Source organism: Crocodylus siamensis, chromosome 1 (genome assembly GCF_052110815.1).
Source record: "Crocodylus siamensis isolate JL-2025a chromosome 1, ASM5211081v1, whole genome shotgun sequence".
Taxonomy (NCBI): domain Eukaryota; kingdom Metazoa; phylum Chordata; order Crocodylia; family Crocodylidae; genus Crocodylus; species Crocodylus siamensis.
The window spans coordinates 189,492,382-189,514,432 of NC_143395.1; the positions used below are offsets into that span (position 1 = coordinate 189,492,382).

Sequence of the window (22,051 nt, forward strand, 5' to 3'; positions counted from 1 at the left end):
AACTCAGAGACGCTACTAGAGTTTTCTGCAATAGTGCATCTTATTTGAGGGAAAAAACCCTTTCTTCAAGCATTAGAAACTGGTTGTAACTTCATTTAAAAGTAAAATGGATACACTTTGGGTACCTGCTGATTTTGTATTGCCTATAATTAACTGGATTGCTGAAATTCACAGCTTCTGGAGGCTTTTGCCTGGTGTGCTTCGCAGAAGATTTTCAGAAGAGCACAGGGCATTAAAAAACGAGAATTCCTTTGAAAGCCCCGTGAGACATGTCTACATTTCCCAAGTGCTCTTGAGAATTTCCCCCCATGAGGGCAGCTGGCACCTTGGCTGGCTGGATATTCACTGACTTACACTGTCTCAGAATCTGAGTCTATGTTGTCTGCTTACGGCACAGAAACAGGAAGGACAAGAAAGAATACAATTTATATGCATTCTGCTTCTGGCCACCAGCACCTTCCCCTTTCAAGCACAGAATTGTAAAACACAAAAGTTACCAGCATGGCAATACACTTGTCTTAAAAAAGTTAAGATTTAAAACCTATGGAACCTAAAGTTAAGATTTGAAACATATGATAGTAAAGATAAATGTATGAAGAAGTGTTCAGTTGTAACTGTTCCAGGCCATGTTTAACCAAGGTGTTAAAATTAAATATTTTACTAGTAACCAAACAGAAAAACCAAAAGGGCCTTTTGTTATGATCAACATACACAAAAGCCAGAGAACTTTACATTTTTCTTGAAATCAGAGGTGAGGCTTATTAAGCCTACTTCAGTTAAGTGGCTTTGGGTCAGTTCCCAGCATCATCAGTTGCTCATGAATAACATGTGTTTCATCAGCAAACTCTTGAATTTTAACCTATGAAGCACAGCACAGTGACATGAAGAGGAATCTTGTCATTTTCAAGAAAGAAAGGGTATGTGAGTGAGTGCAAGAGAGAGAAATATGCAAACTGGGGTACACTTTTTGAGTCAAAAGACAATGTTTTGACGAGGTTTAATGTAAAGAAGCCTTGAGCAGTGTTAGCAACATTGCTGCCTTCTCAGGGGTTAATTATGGATAATGATGCTAATGAGATAACTTTAATAAAGTGGAATGGCAGACACTGAAGTACAGAAAAAAAAGAAGACGGAAGCATTAAGGCCGTTGCACAATTTGGCTTTTAATAAAGATTTGGCTGAAATCTGATCAATGTTCTGATATTAAGACTTGAATGAAACTTCTCAGAGACAAATGCTTCTTGTACATTGCAGGGATCTGGAAACACACATTCCAGAATGCCTTGAAACAGCACCTGACATGGCATTTTGCTTTGTCCATTTCGCTTTCTCAGCTGCTGCCAGAAGCTGCAACAAGTTGATATAGAAGGGAAGGGCCAAATTCCACCGCCCACCCCCAGTGCAGTGGGGTCTCTGTAATTGCTGTTGCTTAATGTGGGGTGCAACTACACCTTTGCTGCCATTCCTACCCTATACTGTGGGTAGATATGAGTCCAAATTTCTGGGGCAGATCCCTTCCATATTTGGGAGAGGGAATAGATTTTAAAGCATGAAACTGCACCTGGTCTGAATTTTATGTTGCCCTTATCCCTCATGACCAGTTGATCCAAATACTTCTGAATGTGAGGTGTTTGAAATGCAAAGCCAGATCTGAAAGCCTCATGTTTATCTTGGATGTTTACCATGAATTCTGGAATGTGCCAGGCCTCACAGCGCTATTGTAATTTTAACTGCTTTAGAATTCAGTGACTATCACAATAAAAGCAGTGGATGGCAGTAGTGTACTATTGGAGACTGTCGGGCAGTAGAATAGAGATCTCTGACTGGGCAAGTATTTGTATACAGCCAAGAAAAAACTAAAACATGAATCACTGTGCTTGGAAGAGTACCTTAGGTCAGTTGCTAGAAGCTGGCAATGAGAGCCTTCTAAAGCTGTTGGCAATGTTTTTGCATTATTCTATCCTAGAGCTTGAGCAATTATTGTAACATTCAGCCATCTGATTCTAATCCATAAAATGCAATCCTCCCACTTGATGCTCCTCAGTCTAGAAGAGGGGTGTCAAAGATCCAGCCTGAGGGCCAGATTCAGCCTGTGGAACTATCATTTGGTCCCAGTGCTGTGTATGGTTTTTGAGTGGACCCACAGGCAGCATGTGGGGTGTGCTGGATGGCCCCAAGTGTCACATGCAGGACCTGCTCTGTGACCACACTGTACACAGTGCCCATTCCAGCATGAACAACTGGTGCCTCTTGCCACTGGGGGGGCACCATGGCAGGCAGCAGTGAGCAGGGACCACCCGCAATCACTGTCCACAGTGTTGGCAGTGGTGAGCGGGGACCACCTGCAGCAGCCAGCAGTCACATCGGCGGCAAGGTGTGTGGGGGGGGATATGGCAACTGCCTGCAGAAGCTGGCAGCAGCTTTGGCGCCAGCCAATCTCGGAGGGGGCATGTGCCCCCACTATGTGTTGGCTATGCATTCCAGTGTGCATCCGCTCCATGCTGGATCCAGTGCTGGATCTATGCACTACCTGCAATGTGGTCCTAGAGTGGCTGGAGTGGGCACTGTGTTGGCATGGTCCTGCACCAGCCACTCTGGGACATGTACTGCATGCTGTGCTTGCTCCAGGACATGCGCGAGTCTGGAGTGGATGCATGCTGGAGTGCGCATTGTGTGCAGTGTGGTGCCAGAGCAGCCAGAGTGGAAGCTGCAGGTAGTGCTGTTTTAGAGCAGCTGTTCCAGGACTATGCAACATGTGGTGTCCACTCCAGTTGCTCTGGGGCTGTGCCACAGGCAGTGTATGCTCTGACCACTCTGGGATGTGTGCTGGATCTGGTGTGGAGTGGTTAGGCACTGGAGCCAGTGCTAGGTGCAGAGCTGTCCTAGAATGGCTGGCTCTGGACATGCACTGCATCTGGTGTGTGGGGCTTGCCTGTGGGGTCACTTATGTGGCTTGTAGGAATAGAGGAGCTTGACACCCCTGGTCTAGACCAACATTATGCAAGCACCTACTCTGGACACGCTCAAGATGCATTTGGATGATTATCTTGCTGGGGTCATCTGACTGCAGCTGACTTTCGGCCCTTTGGGTAGGGGGCTGGACCAGATGATCTCACGAGGTCCCTTTCAGTCCTAAAATCTACCAACTCTATGGAAATCTTTTAAACTATGCAGAACAAATGAGCAGTGTGTCTACATCTTGTATTTTTCAGCTCCCATTAAACATATCACTCAGTGTCCCTTAGTGAAAAGTGAACTCCTTCCTCATGAACTCCTGTTACATACATGCAAACATGATCTGTTCAAGTAAAAATGGTTTCTCATAAGGGAAAAGGAATGACAGGGGGGTCTTGGGGGTACCATGCTGACATAGAAAGCCTCGTTGTTTGTTTGCACACCCCCATCTGTCTGTTTCTTTGCATCCACCTGTTGTCTCTTTTCTTATACTTCCATTCAAAGTTCTTTGGGGTCAGATCGTATTGTTTTGTATTTGTAAAGCACCTATCACAAAAAGGTCCTGGTCCATAACTACGGTCTTGTTTATTCAGATAAATAGATTTCTGATGGTTGCTGTACCATTAGAAACTTACAGACACTATTAGAGATCTCAGTGGGTTGCCTCAAGATAATCAACAATGGTATTTGCTGCCCTGTATATGGAGGTGAGCTATTTTACCAGGCACTTTAACAGAAAGAGCAAGAGGTCCATGAAACAAATTGACTCAATATTGGTACAGGAAAAGAGGAGTGAAAAAAGATTACTCAGTACTCAAGCTTTCTCGTTTGTGAGCCTTGAGGAAAGGAGCTGCTTTAATAATTGTCACTTTCCTTTTACCAGAAATGATTAGACAAGGCAGGACTACAAATTTATACTCCAGGAGGTTGGTGTCACTATGGTTACCAAGAAACTGTCCTATTATTCCTCATCTCATTTGTATAGGCCATGTATGGCCTGGGGCACCTGCACATACATACACATCAACGGCCACAGCTATTAAGGGAAGAGACCTGCCCTCTTCCCTCATGTAGTTGTGTGTGTTCCACTGCACACTGTCTGTCCACTGACTTACCCTAACTACAGCACTGAACAACATATTTTAGGTCAGGAAGAAGTATAACTCTTGATCAGATTGGCATAGACTGTTTAGGTTTTTTGTTCCTTCTGAAGCATGGGGCATAGTCCTTTTCCTAGGACCTTCTGAACATATTTTGACTAATAAGGTTCCTGTTATTTCAGTGGCAGGATACTAGGGATGTATTTTCCTCCTTTGCTCCTAATCTGTGGCATATTATAAGGTATTACTGATATTTCAGATATTGGCCCTTGTAGCTGTGGCCGGGAGTGGCAATTTTGGTGATTCTATTATTTAACAAGTGCCTGTGAGCCCAAGGGACATGACTTGGTGGTTCAGTGTAAAACTGATAGTCCTATTTTCCTATATACTATTGTGTCTCCAACATGACCAACCCCTGCACCTCTACTTTGCAGCACAGCAAATTTCTATGGTACCTTGCTCTGTGGCACAGTGGAATTGTGAAGAATAGAATGTCCTCTGAATTGCATTCAAATGCAGCAAAATTGTCATTTTTACTTTTTTAGGTCTTGACTACTGTGACAAATTCAAGCCATAGAAATGGCCACGATGACCTTCGGTGGTTGTATGACTCCTGCCTGGCTCTGTCTCTATGGTTGCCCTCCCTTAATTGCTTGTCTGCCATGCCTTGTTGTTATTGAGGTTAAGTAAGGGATGCTGCCAGCAGGCCTTAGAGAGAGAGCCTGAGTCCAATCAACTCCTCAACAGGTCTCTCCTGGACCATACTAGTCTTACTCAACCTCTGTGCTAAATAGGCCCTTTTGGCCTCGCGGTGCTTCTGCAGGGCACATATAGCCTGAGGGGCAAATTGTGTGGCTTCTTTCCTCCCCTACACCATGACCCAAGCCTCGCAGGTGTTACAACTTCCACTGTTTGCTTCCCTTAGCCCCTTTCGGGACCCTCAGACCCTCTAAGTTCCTCTCTGCCCTATATCTTTGGGTCCTTAGACCCCTAGTCCTTCCGGCTGTCACTCTTCAGGCTGGGGAACCCTCTGTGCCCCACTCAGCTCCCTTCTCAGGGCTAGTAGGCTCTATTCCTTTTATCACCACTCAGCTCCTTCACTGGGCTGGGGAATTCGCTATAGGCCTTGAGCCAGGCTCCAGCAGGGCTCAGGTACTGGGCTTATCTAGCCCCAGCCCTGCCATCTTGGGGTTAGGTGAGCCTGAAACCAGCCCCCAGGCCTCCTGGAAGCTGCCTCTTATGCAGCTTCTCCCCTTAAAGTGGCAGGTACTCCAAAGTGCTCTGCTACAAGTACCAATATAGGGAATCCCAGATTTGCCACTTAGAGTGTCGACAAATCCAATAATTGTTAGTTTCAAATTATGGAAGCAGTTGCTCACCTGAGTTCTGAAGCTGTAATTGCTCTTTTGCCATCAGCAATACAGTGAAGATGGCACAGTTGTCCTCTAAATGGCAATCAAGTAACTAAAAGTTCTTGATGCATTTAAATTAATTGTTTAAACTAATTCGCAGTGCTCACTTGTAACACTACCAAAAGAGCTGAGTGCCTGTAGTGCTTTCATATATTGTGAGTGCGAAGTTACTGTCCAGTCTGTCTTATCATTTGTCCAAGCAAACCAAATTGTTTAACACTTATCTTCAACTGACATTGCTATTGCCCCACAACATTAGCATTTCTGAAGTAAAAGAACTGTAGTGCAAGAGGGGCTATACAAACTCAGCATGACAGAGCAAAAAAGTGGGGGATGGGATTTTCAAAGGCACAAAGGAAAGTTTGGGCACCATTTCCCATTGAAAGCCAAGGAGTGTTGGGCACCTTTGCTTTGTCTGAAAATCTCATTCAAAGTACACAAATTAATTTGATTTAGCAATGCCTTCCATTTAGTTAGACTGATGTCAGAACTGATCCTGAGACAAGGCAGTCTGCTCACATTTATGAGGTGGGGGAAAGACTGGAAATTCAAGTTGTCCTATCCACCCCTACATATACATGGAGACGAAGAAAGAGGGAGAGAAAAGGACAAAGCCAACAGACTGTTGCTTCGAGCAGTGTAGTTACTGTAGGTACTTACCATGCAACTCTTTAAATTAGCAGAGGTGGGCATAATTTTCTTAGGGCACTTTCTAGATAGTAAGATCTGTTGGGTGCCCTTTTATACCCTGTGGATGACATACCCCTAGGTACCAATGACTTCCTTTTATTAAATTGTTAATCAATGAAATACTGTCAGGATGTATGAATCTGTTTAGAAAAACACTAGGGAAAGGAGGAGGAGGAGTTGAACAGCATGGGCCCAAGCAGGCAGTCATCACTTACTGGGCCACATAACTATTCTCTCTTCTCTGAGTGCTGCTTACATGAATCCCCACTGCTAGTAATTAATAAGCAGTCCCCAGGTCTAGAGGAAAGGATGTCAGAAGTTTTACTTGAACAAATGAATGAAAATGCTCCAGCCTTGTAACTCCCCTGCTCCAGCTTTGCTGTGCCTCATGTGGGTGTTAGACTGTCAACTCTCAGAGGAGGCAGACATTCTGGGTAAATTACTTCTACAACAATTAGTTTAACAAGATCCTTAGGATCCTTGGGCATGACTTCAACAGAAATAATAATAAACATTGCAGGGTGTTTTTTCTAAAGGGAGCTTGTGATCTGGCAAGCAAGTCCAGGTTACGATGGAAAACTTGACATAGAGCATTACTAGAGGTTTCTGCATGGGCAAGACTGTCCTCTATTTACACCTGCATCAGCTGAAACTTGACACACAATGTCAGTTGAAACTTGGTACTTTCTTTTTTAATATATCTACTACCCTATGCTCTTCCTTCCCCCCTGCTTTGTCTACTATAATTCTCAATTTCCTTTTCCACTTACTCTCTCTCATAGAATATTCACCACACATTTTTATTGTAAAATGCATTTTTCCCAAAGTAATTCTATTTCCCCCTAACTCTCTCATGAGCTTCCTTTTCCTATACACGCTGAATTTGGAAACCAGGCATCTCATAGCCATAGTGCCTTCAAGTTTCTCCTCACATCATCTGGAGCAGGCTCTGGTAAGTAGGAGCTTGATAAATTTGAGGACTCCCAAAATAGCCCTGACTGCTGAAGGGAGAAATGACATTTTGCTCCCTGCTTTCACCCACCTATATGATACTCCCTGGGTTGCAGCCGTGAAGTTGTACATCTCCTGAAGCTTTATCCCTCCTGCAATGGAGAGTCTCTCTCTCTCTCTCTCTCTCTCTCCCTGATGTGCTACTCTTCTCTGCCCTGGGAATAAAAAGTTTAGTGCAGTGGTTCTCAAACTTTTAAGTTTAAGGCACCCCTAAGACATGCCAGCTCTTAGCTATCGCTTGTTTTTTGACTATGGTAAAATAATAAAAGGCAGGGTAGAGTTTCACCATATAGACTAATTAAATCAGTGATGCATAAGCAACAGGTTGCTTCATCAGATATTATTATAGATACAACTCTATTCTGCCTTCTGCCTGATTACAGGCCAACACAACTAATTACCTCTCTGCTCAAAAATAATATAGCAATTCTTCTGTTGCAAAGAACTCAGAGGGTGCCTATACATGTACTCTGGGTGGGGAGGGGCCTTTTTAATTAAAGTGGTTCCCTGACAGCTGGTCTAATTAAAACAGTTCACAGTCACATGTATGAAGTCTCCCATGTTTTAAAATAGCCATGGGTGAGCTTTAACTAAAGATAATTTGATGGGCTTCAGTTAAAGTGCCCCTGCAGCCATTTTAAAACACAGGGGGCTTAATATTGTGATGGCGAGGTCATGCTGGTGCATTCTAATTAGAACGCAGAGCAGACTTGATTAATCAGTTTACTCTGATGCATCCTAATTAGAACGTGAACCAGCATGTCTATAGGCAGCCAGAAAAACCACAACAGGGTAGAAATGTTTTGACCCTCTGGATTCTTATTTGAAGAAGTTTGTTTTGTGAATCATATGTAGGTGCTTACACAGTTAACAGGATGTAGCACCCTAGTCAAGAGTCACTGCTTTCATGTCTGTCTTTGTTGTTAATGCTCCTTTTTGATTCCTTTTGTTTGGTAAGTGGGAGGTTATTTTTCAAATAAAAAAGGCTAGAATTTCCTCCCTCACCCCAAATAAAAGCATAGCTTTTGCCCAATTCAAGAGTACTTACTGGGAGAACTCCCTGCTCATGTTTGGCAAATCGCACATGCGTTTTCAAGTCAGAGAGGGAGAATGCAGCTGCCGCCTGCTTGAACGAGGATATGTCTGAAAGCGACATACACCTTACTGCGACAATCCTTTCTGACACAGGGTCTGCATGTGCCATAGGGAAATAAGAACTGCCACGATGAATCAAACCACGGTTCTTCGATGTAGTCCAGTGACCTGTTTCTGACAATGGCTGGCACCAGATGCTTTTGAGGAGCAGATGTGAGTGTAATTTGCCTCTGCAGGAGGTTACCTCCTGCTCTCTAATAGTTGGGAGAGTAGCTTGCAACTCAAGTATGCTGTTTTATACCATTCCAAAACTCCTTTTAGACTTAACTATTGCAATTCTGTATACTTATTATGTATTATGATGCATCCCTTTAAAGAAATTGCCAGAATCCTGTGGATTAATATAAAACACCTCAATGAAGTATAGTGCACTGGCAGAGCTGCATTATGTGCAGAGTTCTGAACAGCACTTGCCACGGTACACAACTCAGTCACCCTTACAATCACTGCCCAGTAAGACAAAATGTAGTATTATATTACTTAAAACTAAGAATGCAAGACAATGGAGTTGAGTATGATTAACAGGCAGTTTTTGTTGGACTATCAATGCAGAGAGTTAAACAAGTTTTAAAAAAATATTACTTCTCAGTACCTGTAGCTTATCTTCCAAGTGAGGATCACAACATTATTGCAAAATGTCACTACTGCTTAATTTACATATGTAGTCACTGGGGTTCTTTGGGCAAAGGTATGCATGAACAAATAACTAAAATTGCAGCCACCCTCAGGGCCTGACTTGCTATAAACAGCCACCTTTATGTGTGTGACATAAGTAAAAGATTGCTTATCCTGTCACGAAAGCATAATACTCAGTTTTTAAACTTCCAGCAGAGCGCACTCATCTGAGGCAGGGTTGTTTTATAGGTTGGTCCTTACTGTGCAAGTTCAGCCCCAAACTGGAAAAATCAACAGGCACTGAATGCAGAAAGCAAGTATATGCAAGGAGGGATTCCTATATACACTAAATACTTTCACTGAGGCCTATGCTTGCATTTGGGGTTCTAGAACATAAGACTGGGTGGGACCTCTGGGTCCCTGATTTCTTTCCTTAATTACTGAAGACAACCAGGTCATAAAATCCATAATTTTTTTTCTGTTCAATTTTAAAATAATAGAAAAGTAAGGCTTGAGGGGACCTCAGGAATTCAGGGCAGAGTCTTCCATGACTAAAACACCTAGGCAAGTGTCTATCTAAAAACTAATCTTTAAGCTACTTAGGTTATTTGTCTACCCAGCTTCTACTGCTTCTGCAGTTTCTATGAAAGCTTGTGCATCTCTGATACAGTTGTCTATAAGGTGCATTGCTGTCCTGCTTTCTGTTCCTACTTTATGCCTTTCTAGAAGTGTATACAGCCTATGGACAAAAATTAGAATGACCTGGGAAGAAATCAGATGAAAGTGTATTTCCAAGTGGGCCTACTTGCTGCTGAAATGGTTACTGGGGACCAAAAAGCTTGAAGGGAAGGCTTATTGAGGATATCTTCCCAGCAGGGACTTCTTGAGCATGACCTGCCCACCTGCTCCTTCCTGCTCACATGCTCCAAACTTGGAAATGCACCAGTGAGCCTGGAACTTGCAGCCAGCTCCTGTTGAGACCTCAGAGTGATGTGCTTAAAAGCAACCCATTAGGGAAACACCATGGTGGCCTCACTGACGTACTTCTGAGTTTGGAGCAGATGGTCAGGGCATGTTTTGGCATATCCCAGCTGGGACACGCTATTACCACTGTGTAGACCTTGTACCATTAGCTCTTGTTACCGTTATGTAACACCTCTGATGCTTGCTGAGGCTGGGAAAGAAAGACTAAGGGCCTTGTTAGACAGTAAGTTTAATCAGCTTGTGGAGCACTTAACTCATGGACTGGCTGCATGTTGACACCTTTCAAGTGGCTTAAAGCACTCCTGATTCATCTTTCGAGTAGGACACTCCACGGCAGGATTATCTGCAATCCACCTAATTTTGTTCTTGTTCCATTACTGTGTGGCCACTTCCCACAGCTATTCTGCCCAAGTTGAAGTCTTCCAGTATCCCAGGATGCTCTGAGCTCTGAGGGGCCCAATCCTTTTATCTCTGGAGCTCAGGCAGCACCCCCTGCCCTAAGGCCTGCCAGTGGGGGCAGGCGCCACCTGAGTTCTGGAGAAAAAAGGATTGGGACCCTCAGAGCTCAGAGTGAGCGTGCTCCAGGGCTGCAGGCCTGGAGCTTTCTGGTGGAGAGCAGGGCTGCCAGGGCTAGTAGCCCTGCTAGCAGGGCTAGTAGCCCTGCTCTCAACGCAGGGCTGCTGTGTCAGTTTCAGCAAGAACAGAGAGTCACAGGGAAGCTGCTTTCCCGGGTCTTTTTGGTGTTGGTGAAATTGACATGGTGGTGGGTTTTTTCTCTACCCAGCTGGAGTAGTGAGCAGGTCCTGCTCCTAGTCCTGCCTCCTGCTTACCAAGCCTCTAGTGCCAAGTCACAGTTGTGCAGGTGAAGGACAGTCAGAGCAGGTTTCTCACCTTACTATGTGATTACTCCACTAAGCCAAACAACACTAAGACTATTAACAATTGTTCAGCTTACAGCATAAGGTCTAACAAGGCCCTGAAACAGACAAATAGGATGAAAGTTCCAGTGGTACAAGCTTTCACTTCTTATGGTATGAGTGTCATGGAACTGGCACAAAATAAAAGGGGAAACTGTAGCCTTTATATCAAATATCTCTTATCAACAGAAGAGCTCAGCTCCACGCTACCTTGGTTAGGTCTGTGTGAGCTGCAGTCATAACAATGTTGGCAGCATAGACATAGTTGAGAAATAAGCTTACCTCTATTTACAGTGAAAGTCAACTGAAGCAAATCAGCACTTTTGGGGTGTGTCCAAAGGAGCACGTATGTGCAGGGGCACACGTTTCCTGTGGCATAAACAGTAGTGGCACATATTTGTGCCGCTGATTTGTGCCCAAGGGCATGCCCCTACATGCACACTCTGGTGTGTGCCAAATTATTACAGGTTGGGTAGGGGATGCTGGGGCCAGCATCTTACTTGGCTGCCCCAACAGCCTTACATGGTTTCCTGGGGGTCTGTTGGTGCAGCACCAGTGCTGATCTGGCCACACCAACCCTGGCCAGTAGCCAGAGCATGGCTCTTGATAGCCAGGCTCTATTTCTGGGTTGCACGCTGCTGCCACATGCACCGCTTTTCTTGTGGCATTTTTTTTGATACCAGGATCTCCCAGTGTCAACTTTTGGTGCTGTACTGCAAATTAGCAGCATGGCAAATGGGTGCATATAGGCCACATGCAGTTTGCAGCACCTCAAACAGCTTTGAGGTGCCACAAGCCATGCATGCACACATCTGGATGCATCCTTTTATACATAGGCTCTTCAGTGACCCTAACATTCCTTCAGCTGCATTTACAAGTGGAACTGGAAGACCACTAAAACTCCCATCCATTCTTAGCAGCACAAAGCATTCATGAAACTTCTGTATTTAGACTACCCCAAATAATTTTAAAGGATCCAGATGCAGGTGGAACCACTGTGGCAGGACATCATCTGTTTTAGGGTTGAATGGGAGGGGATCACCAGCTTCAAATTTGTTTCCCTAACATTCTGCAGGATAGATTGTTTGTATGGTTCTGTAGGCACATGCAGATGTTCCCAGGAACTGATCTATGATCATGTGTCTTGCTTTAAGCTGTGTGATTGTAGATCAGGTCCCACTTGTTCACACAATTGCCAGTACTAATTACTGCATCAGGAACACAGTTTAAGTAAGATGGGGTGGGGGAAGAGGCTTAAGGGGTGGGTGCGATTGAGGATGGGGGAATCAGTAGGTCTGCAGGTGGGAGGGTTTGGTGGTATTGGGGGCGATTTCTGGGGGTAGGAGTGGCTAAAATTAGCTTGGTCAGGTTTTGGGGGGAGCAGAGGAGGGATAGGAAATATGTACCACCTTCAGTTAGCTTAGGCATGGGTTACTCAGGTAAATTAAGTTTAGATGAGGCCAGCCATTTTTTTTGCCTGATCTAAGTTCCTCCAAAAGTATGCACAGTTCACCACTTAAATCACTCTAACTAGGGTTTGGTTGACCTAAGTGTAATGTTTGCATGTACCCTCTATCTCCCAAATAAGTCTGTAGATTAAAACATAATAGCAAAGGGGAAAGGATTACATGTTAGAAGTCTACATCTGTCCATGTTTGTTCTGTGGGTTGTTTAAATCCAGTTAAGTTCAGGATTGTACATGCACAGTATCTAAACTAAACATTGCTGTTACCAATTGGTCTTCAGCTTTTAAAGCATTTGATATTCCAGTAATTGTGGAGGAGGAGGGAGGACATGAATTTCTCAGAAAGCATGACCTTTTTGCTTTTTCTTATTTGGGGGAAAGGTGTAGTCAATGCCCTTATTTACTTCACTATTTATATAACATGATTCTTGATAGAGAGGGTGGATACTCAACACTCCTTGTTCATGTTTTCTAAACCTTATTCAGGAAGTATGTGGTCCAGGAAACATCCCACCATAGTGTAATTCTCCTGCCCCCAACTTGATAATTAATTGTCATAGCCAGCAATTAACATTATTTACAGTAGAGAAAGTATGTTTTAGTCACAAGGGAGCTAACTATAAGGACTTTGACCCTAAGCGCTATATTTACAGTGGGGTAATAATAGGTCAAACTGTTCACTGATGTAACTTGGCACAATGCCAGGCACAAAAAGTTAGTTCTTCAATGTGGCACCAGCTGGAGTTGAGCCAAGTTATACCCGCAGAGAATTTGTCTCCAATGTCATGTGTTAGGAGTGACTTTTTGAAGCACCTTTTTACAACCCATTCCTGTTTACCTTCCTGGCCTAGTCTTAGCATCTCTCAGAACTCCCTGGCTGGCTTCAGTTCGACTGTTTGCTCTGGCAGTTTCTTGGTGAACTAGTCCATCTCTTCACTGGAAGGCTTATAAAAGGGTTTTAAATATGGCAGGCAGTGATCACACCCTTTCCTAAGGGCTGTTTGCTTTGATACATCAGCCACAACATAAATCGGTCCCTTCGCCCTCCATCACTTATCTCCAGCTGAGCAACAAAAAAATATTACAATTTCTGAGTGAATTAACGCTTATGAAAAATCTTGAATCAGTAGCATAGCTAGGGGTGGGCAAATGGGGTATCAGCCCTGATTGCCGACCTAAAAGGGGCATCAGAATGATGGACCTTGCACAGGGGCAGCAGCAGATGCCTGTGTGTGGGGAACCTGCATGATGACAACAGCAACCAACATGTGGGGAGCTCACATGGTGACAACAACTCCTGCGTTTGTGTTTTCAGAGTCAGGTGAGAGTCCCTGGTGCTTAGTGCAACACCCCTTTCCGTCCCTCTCTCTGGGCTTCTCTGCCCAGGATAGCAAAATTGCTAGTTATGCTTTTTGTCTTGAATATACTGTACTTGATAACAAAATTGTTTGTGGTATTTTTTTGTTGTTTATCCACAGAGGCAGTACAGCATGCAGAAGTCTACCCAAACCCCCTGCAGTGTGACTTGGATTGATTAGTTCCCTATTTCTAAACATGTGAATGCAAGCCATAGTAAGGTCTAACATTTTTTGGGGAACAGGAAGCAGCAAGCAGCAAGATCTTGATCCAGCAAAGCACATAAGTGGATGCATCATTGGAAGCAAATAAGTAGTACTGCTGAAGTGAATACAAACATAAGTATTTTGGGAATTTGGGACTCAGTCTTTGTATGTCTAGACAACTTGAAGCAATAGGTTCAAACTTCTGCACAAGTCTGCACAAGTGTCTAAGACTATTTATTCCACCCTACTTAAGTCCCTGGAAAGAAACAAACAAACAGGTGACCGTTTCCTTGCTGCAACTTGGTTTGTAGGCTGAGATGAAAGTGTGTTACAAAAGTCCACGTTGCTAGATTTTCAGAGACTTGAATAGGTGTGGTAGTATCTTATTCAGAAGCTGAAGTGCTACTTTGACACCCAAGGCTAATAGGATCTGGCCCTACATCTCTAAGGTAGAGAAACAGAGAGCTTCTGAGGTGTAGCAGGGCAAGTAAGCACCTGGGGCATTTGCTGATGCATGGAGCAGTGCTGGCTTCTGCCATGCCAATTGCTGAAATGTGGTCAGCCGCCACTGTGGCAGTAGCGGCTGCTTTTAAACACGGCCCATCACCCCTGAAAGGCGGTGCCTGGGGTGCTGCCCCTGTCATTCCCCCTCAGTTAAGCTACTGGTTCTGTACCTACAGAACAGTATAATTAATCTGCCACTCTCAGAGCAGCAAATGATCAAATGGGGGCCAATTATTAGGAGATAATAAGGAGGATGGACAATGGCAAGGAATTGGAACAGCAGCAACTCGAAGCCACAACACCAACCTATTGTGTAGGAGGATTAACTAGAGTTTACTATAGAAACTTGTGGATAAGGTTCAAGACCTATAGTAAGAGGGGAGCAAGAGCTGATACTCAAACTGTAGGAGGGCTTCAAAAGATTCCTGCAGTTCCTTTAGGAAACTTATTGTCTAACTAGAAAGAGTAATAAGCCTTAAAGTAGCCTGCTATCAGATACAACTAGATTGGCTTTGGTGAATCAAACCCCAAACATAAGGAACAATGAGTTTTACAGAAACTGCCCTGATGAGCTGTCACTGATGTTTGCTGAGGTGCCTAAAGGAATTTTCTGCATTTGCATGTGCTAGTCTAGTTAGTTACTGCCTTTTTGTTTTACTCCACATTATTTACAAAGACTATCAACTATGATTTATCACAAACCCACCACCAGCTGATTAGACATTTGCTTGCCATGCAGGGGAGAAGGAATGCCGCCTGGTGGTTGCTCACTAACTACTCAGTGGTTAGAGTGGTCAAAGGAAGAATGTATCCATATATGGGTCAGAAACCAAAGTGGCATCTTCACTGCTTGTCTAGATGTTGTGAGCTGAATGCACATTCCCTGAAGAAACACCTTTTTGAAATCTTGTGGGAAACAGAATTAAATTATCTGGGTTGGAATGCAGTCATGTGGGTTCTAGTAAATAAATAAAATAAAAACAGACGGGGAATAACACCTATCTGGCTACGTACACACCATTAAGTAAGCTAAACGATGATAACGTGTTATAGTCTACTATATACCTACAGAGCTAATGTGTTGCATATCTATCAGTGCTACACTATCAGCACTTCAAGGAGATGTCTATTTTGAGAATGTGCATTTAGTTCCCAACTCCTAAACAAGCAGTGTAGTAGTAGTTTTTGGGTTGTTGTTTTTTAAACAGATTTTGCCAACACAAAACATTAAATGGACAATAAAAAAGTATATAAAATGCTTGCTGAGAACATGCAGTAAGATTATCCATTCTACTAGCTGACAAAAATTAAAATAGAATATAGTGTATTATGGCATAAAAGAAAAGAAAATGGTGTAAAATAGAACTCTCATTTTTGTTTTAATGTTGATTTTTGGCCCTTATTCTTAGAGCAAGTAATGAAAATACACCAAACGAGTATTAGACAGGCTCTGAAGTGTTAAAAATAAGCCAGATTTTGTTGATAGTGACTTCCCCACTTCCTTTATTAGCTCAGTATTTAAAATTTCTCATTAATAGATCTATTTCCTTTTTTAATGCTTCCAAAAACAAACCATTATTTGTGGTCTTAAGTCATCTACCTTATTTTTCCTACAAGAGCATGTTCTGTCTGACTATGGGGTCTGAAATCACTTGTCATAACAATTGAAGATCTCATTGGAGTGAATCACAATCTAGTAATGGTCTTTCATTATTAATGACAAGCTGTGAGGATATTATTTTGTTTTTTGGCCCATGTATTAATACATTCTATTTTGATGAATGTTTAGGAAGAAACTTCTATCACAGCCAATTAAATATCTAAAACAGCGTGGCAGGAGTTTAGGGCACAAGTCCCCTCCCAAGTGCTCAGAGTTAGCATACCGGTTTGTACTGACCTTGGTGAAAAGAGAAGTGAGCCAATGCTGAGCACTTTTTGGTGCAGATTTTTTATCATCATCTTATTAAAAAAAAAAGTTCCAGAAGTGTCCAGCAAACTACAAGCATGGGGTATGGGGAAAAAATATTAGAGCAGTTCTGGATAATTAAGCCCCAGCCTGGCACTGGATATGGTTTTTGTTTGAGCAGCTATCATTATATGTATTTAATTTCCCCCCTCCAGAATTCACATACAGCTTGGAAGGGCTAACCTTTTTATTTTCAACAAGATGTTCTGCTAAGTAAAAGTGACGGCAAAACAGCCATAAAGAGTAACCAGTCTTATGTGGCTGGAACATCTCAGCCTCTAAACATCGCCAGCTTCAATACTCACTATTGTGTTTGAAAATTCTGATGGTGGCACCTGAAAGTCTTGCACCAAGAACGAGAGATGTGTGGTTCAACTCATCACTTAAAATGAGGCATCCCTGTGGAGAAGGATTACAGAATTTTCAGAATCCCGGGTGTATATCACATGACTGACTAACCTGCAAAGCTTAAATGTGAAATGGAACATTTCCGAATTTGGGGATGCTTGCACTCCACATTCTGTGTCACGCACGTCTATAGATCTCGGCATCAGATTCTTGCATGTTCTCAGGTAGTGCAAAGGTGCTCAATACTCTCTACAAGTAGCCAGAAGTGACTTACGAGGTGGGAAAGTAATCTCTTCCTATTGTAAATTCAGTGGAGCTGGCTCCTGTACCAGTGGCCTCCACTTCTTGGTGTGCTGTGGGTGAGATGCAGCTAGTGTAAAATCCCAGACAGGCCAGATCCCAGTGAGGAAATAAACTACTGTTCATTAGGTTTTTTTAAATTTATACTGGGATCTGCGGAGGAGGCATATTTATGTATACCAGCATTCCACCTCTTATGTGCCTGAGCAGAACTTGGGCACAGGGGACAATAAGTTGGTCTTTGATACACATAGGAACAGATGTGCATGCGTGCGCGTACACAGTGATAAGTACTTTTCATCTCGTACACATATGTACATACATGTGCACACATACTTTTCATCTCCAGTAATTTTTATAATTAACAATGAGTAAAACACTTATTTTCCTTTCAAAATCCCCAAATACTGCATGAAAAATTAAAATTGCCTCCTATATTATATTAGCAAGAGCCATAAATGGAGTTTTCTGATGCAAAAATGGAACTCTAACTTGGTTCTGCTTTCATTGTTGGCATTATGGTGTGGCCTTTTGTTACATGACCACAGTGCAAAAGCAGCATTAGGTAAATATTTGTTTTGGAAATTCAGATTAAATAGAGGTGGAGAAGCATTTCATAGATTTAAGGGCTGTAAACTACTTTGGGCTCTGCACAGAGAAGTCAGGCTGAGTTCAGCAGCAATGTACAGCCACAACTTTTGATTTTGGGGGTAAATTAAAAGAGAAATCTCTGTAATATAGAATAGTCATGCGATTATACTAATGTGCAGGAAAAATAGGCTACTGTGCATTAAGTGTCACTTAAAAACCATGCACGTTCATTACTTCACATTAAGGCAGCTTAATGTGCATTTCTTTAGTGGAGGTACTAAATTTAATGTGCATTAGATAAATCACTTTAATGCACATGTAGATGTGCCCTGCATGTTCTGTCTGCTCCAAAAAGGGATACAGGGTGTTGTTCTCAATCATATCCAAATCAAAAGTGGGGACGAGTATCATGTGCTGACAGCCAGAACACACTGTTGTATATCAAACCATTATCAGACAATCTTTGTAAAATATTCTAAATTTTGGACTTTCTTTGTAGTGTTCTTGGTTTGAGATCTGTGTCACACAAATACAGGGCAATGACAGTTCTCACTTCCATACAAAAGCTGAGCCTCATTTTGTCTTGCATCTGTTTTTATGTTGGTGTAAGTCCATGTCTGGCTGTTCCAACTTACATCTACGTCAGTGAAAGAAAATCAGTCCCATGATTTAAACCTCACAACATCACAGTGACATGGGAGGCCATGAGAATGCATATGTTAGAGAAGAGTAAGCTGAGCCCTTAAATATCATGGTGACAGGTGCCATAGCAATAACCACTATTGCTAGACAGAGAGATAGAATGACGAAATGGCATGCTCAGGGTTAGGGTGATCATTATCCTGTAACTCAGAGGATCTTGGTATTTAATTTTATGCTTTGGCTAAATTTCTTTAATGACAGCATGAAATACTATGATTGCAGATGAGATAACTAAGAGACAATAGCTCTACATATTCTTTAAGATATACTCACCCTCCCAACCAGAGCTGGAATGTTCATAGAGTTAGTAGCAAAGCCCATGCCAAACACCAGGGCATCTTCCACACCAAGAAACTGGGCCACCAGGTTTTCTAATTCTATGTGTTTGTCAAGGTTCCCTGTATGAAGAATTGCAAAGCATTTTAATATCTCCTTTGAATATTAGACTTTTCATTTCAAACAAATCAAACAGTGTGGAAATATGCAGTTAGATTACACAGGTATTTCAGATGTGAAAAGAATTCCCATTTGTATCTTGCACATCTGAGGCAAAGTACAAAAGACAAGGATACCAATTAATTATAATTCATGTTAGCAGGTGACCAACTGCCAATGTTAAGAGAGCATGTTAGTTTCCAGCAAGAGCTCTTGGACTCGAATAGCAACAGCTTTTAGATCCCCACCTTTTAGATTTTATTTTCTATTTTTCTTAAAGAAGAACTCTGCTTTAGAAAGAAAGAAAGAAACACCTTCATTTTCACGTGCCAAATATCCTGGTTATGTAAACGAAAGAGCAGAAATCACTTTTCCCATTGTATAAGAAAAATTCTTTTACCACATTTCAGTAGGGACAAGAAATAACAAACGTTTCTCCCATGACGTTTTTCAGAAATCTTTTTGCTGCTACTGATATTTAACAGAAAAGAAAGAATACATTCCTTCTTACTCAAGTGCCTCAATAAGATGCAGAAGTTATGGCAGCAAGTAAGCCATCATTATGATTATTTCTTATTTACATGACCCTTATATCTATAGGCCCAGTCAAGTATCAGAGTTCCAACTGTGTCAGATGACGTATAAACAAAAGTAATGGTTTCTGCCCTACAGGTTCATAATCCACAATAGTAACAAAATACAACAGGGAACAGACCAGAGACTGGGGTGGAAGAATGAGCCATTTTACACTGAAATTAGTAGTCACTTGCCTACTTTCTAGGGGGTTTTTCAGTTGGTAGTGCTCCGTAGACACCAGTGAACAGGCAAATCTGTAGTGGCAGTCTGAAGAGTAAAAGGAGGTGGTATCCCAACAGTTGTCAGTTGGGGTGGTGTCCTAATAGTGGTCAGTCACCTAACAGTGGTTCTTCCTGTTCTAGTTTTTTAGCTCTTAGAGAAAACAAAAAATGAAAGCAGCCTTGTTACTACTTGCTTGTGTTTATTTTCCTGGATGATGAAATAAATATCTTGATATTGACCCATCACTTACAAATTGCATATCTCACAGAAGAAAACAGATGTCAAGAAAATGCAATCACTCAACGATGGCTTACGAATCCTAGGTTGCATATCTTTGCAAGACCAAAACCTGACTTGTAAGGATTTGCAAAACTAGCCCTTGTTTTTACACATCTCTAATTATAATGGAACTACTGAAGGTGGTAGGTGAGGTATTAAAGAAGACGTCTGCTATGTAGGTCAAGTAATTTCTGTGGGAAGCTGGTGATCAGTTCATACAAAGTAAAAAGAGCAGAGCTAATTAACCCACATCTTTATGTTCCTCAGGTTTTAAAATAAAGATATCACATTGACTTAAATATATAATTTAAGTACTTAATCATCTTGGATGATTGGCCCAGCATGGGAGAATACCCAGGCAAAAGACAGCTACACAAGTTATACGTCACCCCTCCCTCTCACGGACCCAGTGAGGAGGTGGGTCTGGGAAAGGTTTGCTTGGTGCACCATGGTATTTTGGCAATGCCTCGGAAATGGAACATTTCCTTAAGGGCTGCCACCAGCTGGTGCAAGTCTGGCTGACTGCCACTTTGTCTGATACATGGAGATTGGAATCAGAGACTTCCAGAGTCAAACACAGACTGCTACATCTTGTTCTAAAGATAACAGCAACTTGCCAGCACAGAGGGGAACCACCTTTATAACAGGTCTGTGTAGATATAAGGGTTTGCAGAATGCAAAACCCCTCTGGGTTTACAATATAGACCAGTAGCATCTATCATTAAGCACTTGTAATTAATGTTCCTTAGTGAGCGATAATGAAACAAGAAAGCATCTAAAAATATTACCTGATTCTGCTGATTATGATCTGATGATGAATGCCTTGCATTTGAAAGCCTGTTTAACTCCACCCCAACTATACAGTTGGACCAATACAAGATATCATCACCTCTTGCACAAAACTATCAACTTCTTTTACTAAAAAAAAAAATCACTGGGTAACAAGTAATAAATGAAAACTGTACAAAAAATATTGAGAATCTCAAGAAATACACTATATTGTTCCTCAGTGGAGGACACACCATAAACCAGTGATGCACAGTCCTTGAGAAACCCTAGTACTATAAGTCTATGAAAGAGAAACAGGAAAAGTAGCTTTTCCTGGATCCCTCCACTCTGGTTTTAGGTTGTATTGCCCTATAAACAGTAAAGAGTGACCAGAAAAACTTCCTGCTGTGGTCACGCTCTGGTAGAAAGCTGCTTCCTTCTTTACAGAGGCTTCCAGCAGAACTGAGTCTATCCTGGACTTTTCTCAGGGTTCTGAATGACACTTTGACTCTTGGGGGTGGGGATCTGCCAAAAAAATTGAGCTGCCCATGTACAATTGAGATGCCCTAATAAAATTGTATACCTCCCTAGGTTATGACTTTCAAATCTTACCGGGGGTGGGGAAGAGTTCTCATCTCTTATGGGGGCGGGAGAGTCCCTCCCTCAGCTCCCCGATAATTCAAACCCTAACTTTTCTATACTTGCAGAAAAGTATGAATGGCGCTAGGGTCATATTTTTTTCACTGGACATACCTAACATGGCTGCCATCTATCACCATGTCCCCACTTAGCATGTTCAAGACAGTCTCGCTCACATTCCTAAGATGGATGCAATATCTGCCCGTCACTCCACTGGGCAAGCTCAAATTGCATTTTGAAAAGTTCTCTCTGACAGTAAAAGAAGGGTTACAATGACATGGGACAGGCTCATACCAGGATCAGAAAAGCACAATGGTGTTGTCTCAATGAGACATTCTTCCCACCCACCTGGCTTCTCTGACACATGAACTGATTGCAGCTCAGCCTCAGCTGAAAACTAGAGACATCAAACACAACCAGGCAGGTGAATTAAACTCCAGTTAGTGGAGGGGGAGGAGGAGGAGAAATCCATCAGCAAGTTGGAAAAGAAAACCCAAGTTTTCTCCTTTTATTGTTCCCATCTTGGAAGCAGTCATATAGCATGTGGAAGGAGGCCTGGTTGTTGGGGTCATGGATCAGATTGCATCTCACCATTAATTGGTTATCTGCCAGAGGCCTTAGAAATGTGAACGATACATTATTTTTACTAGATTTTTTTTAAACTTGTGTTTTGTATCAAGATCTACTGAGAAAGTAAAATTCAAGTAAAATGCACAAAAATAGGATATGAATTTATTTTATTAGATATATAAAACTACCTTATTTTCTTGCTTATATTAATGCTGTTCCATAACCTGGGGAGGAACCCTCTCCCACATAAATATCTGAAAACCTGCATCATGATCATCCTTTAAA

General features: G+C 42.3%; 1 protein-coding gene across 1 annotated transcript in view; it reads right to left on the minus strand.

Annotated features, from left to right (window-relative positions):
• Positions 1–22,051, minus strand: part of SPTLC3 (serine palmitoyltransferase long chain base subunit 3) — a 127,000-nt gene that overhangs the window by 47,867 nt on the left and 57,082 nt on the right. Inside the window, exons 5-6 of the mRNA XM_090031548.1 lie at positions 18,551–18,675; positions 16,642–16,735 (exon numbers count right to left, since the gene is read on the minus strand). Coding sequence (XP_089887674.1) covers positions 16,642–16,735; positions 18,551–18,675 — 219 coding nt within the window. The remainder of the gene's footprint in view (positions 1–16,641; positions 16,736–18,550; positions 18,676–22,051) is intronic.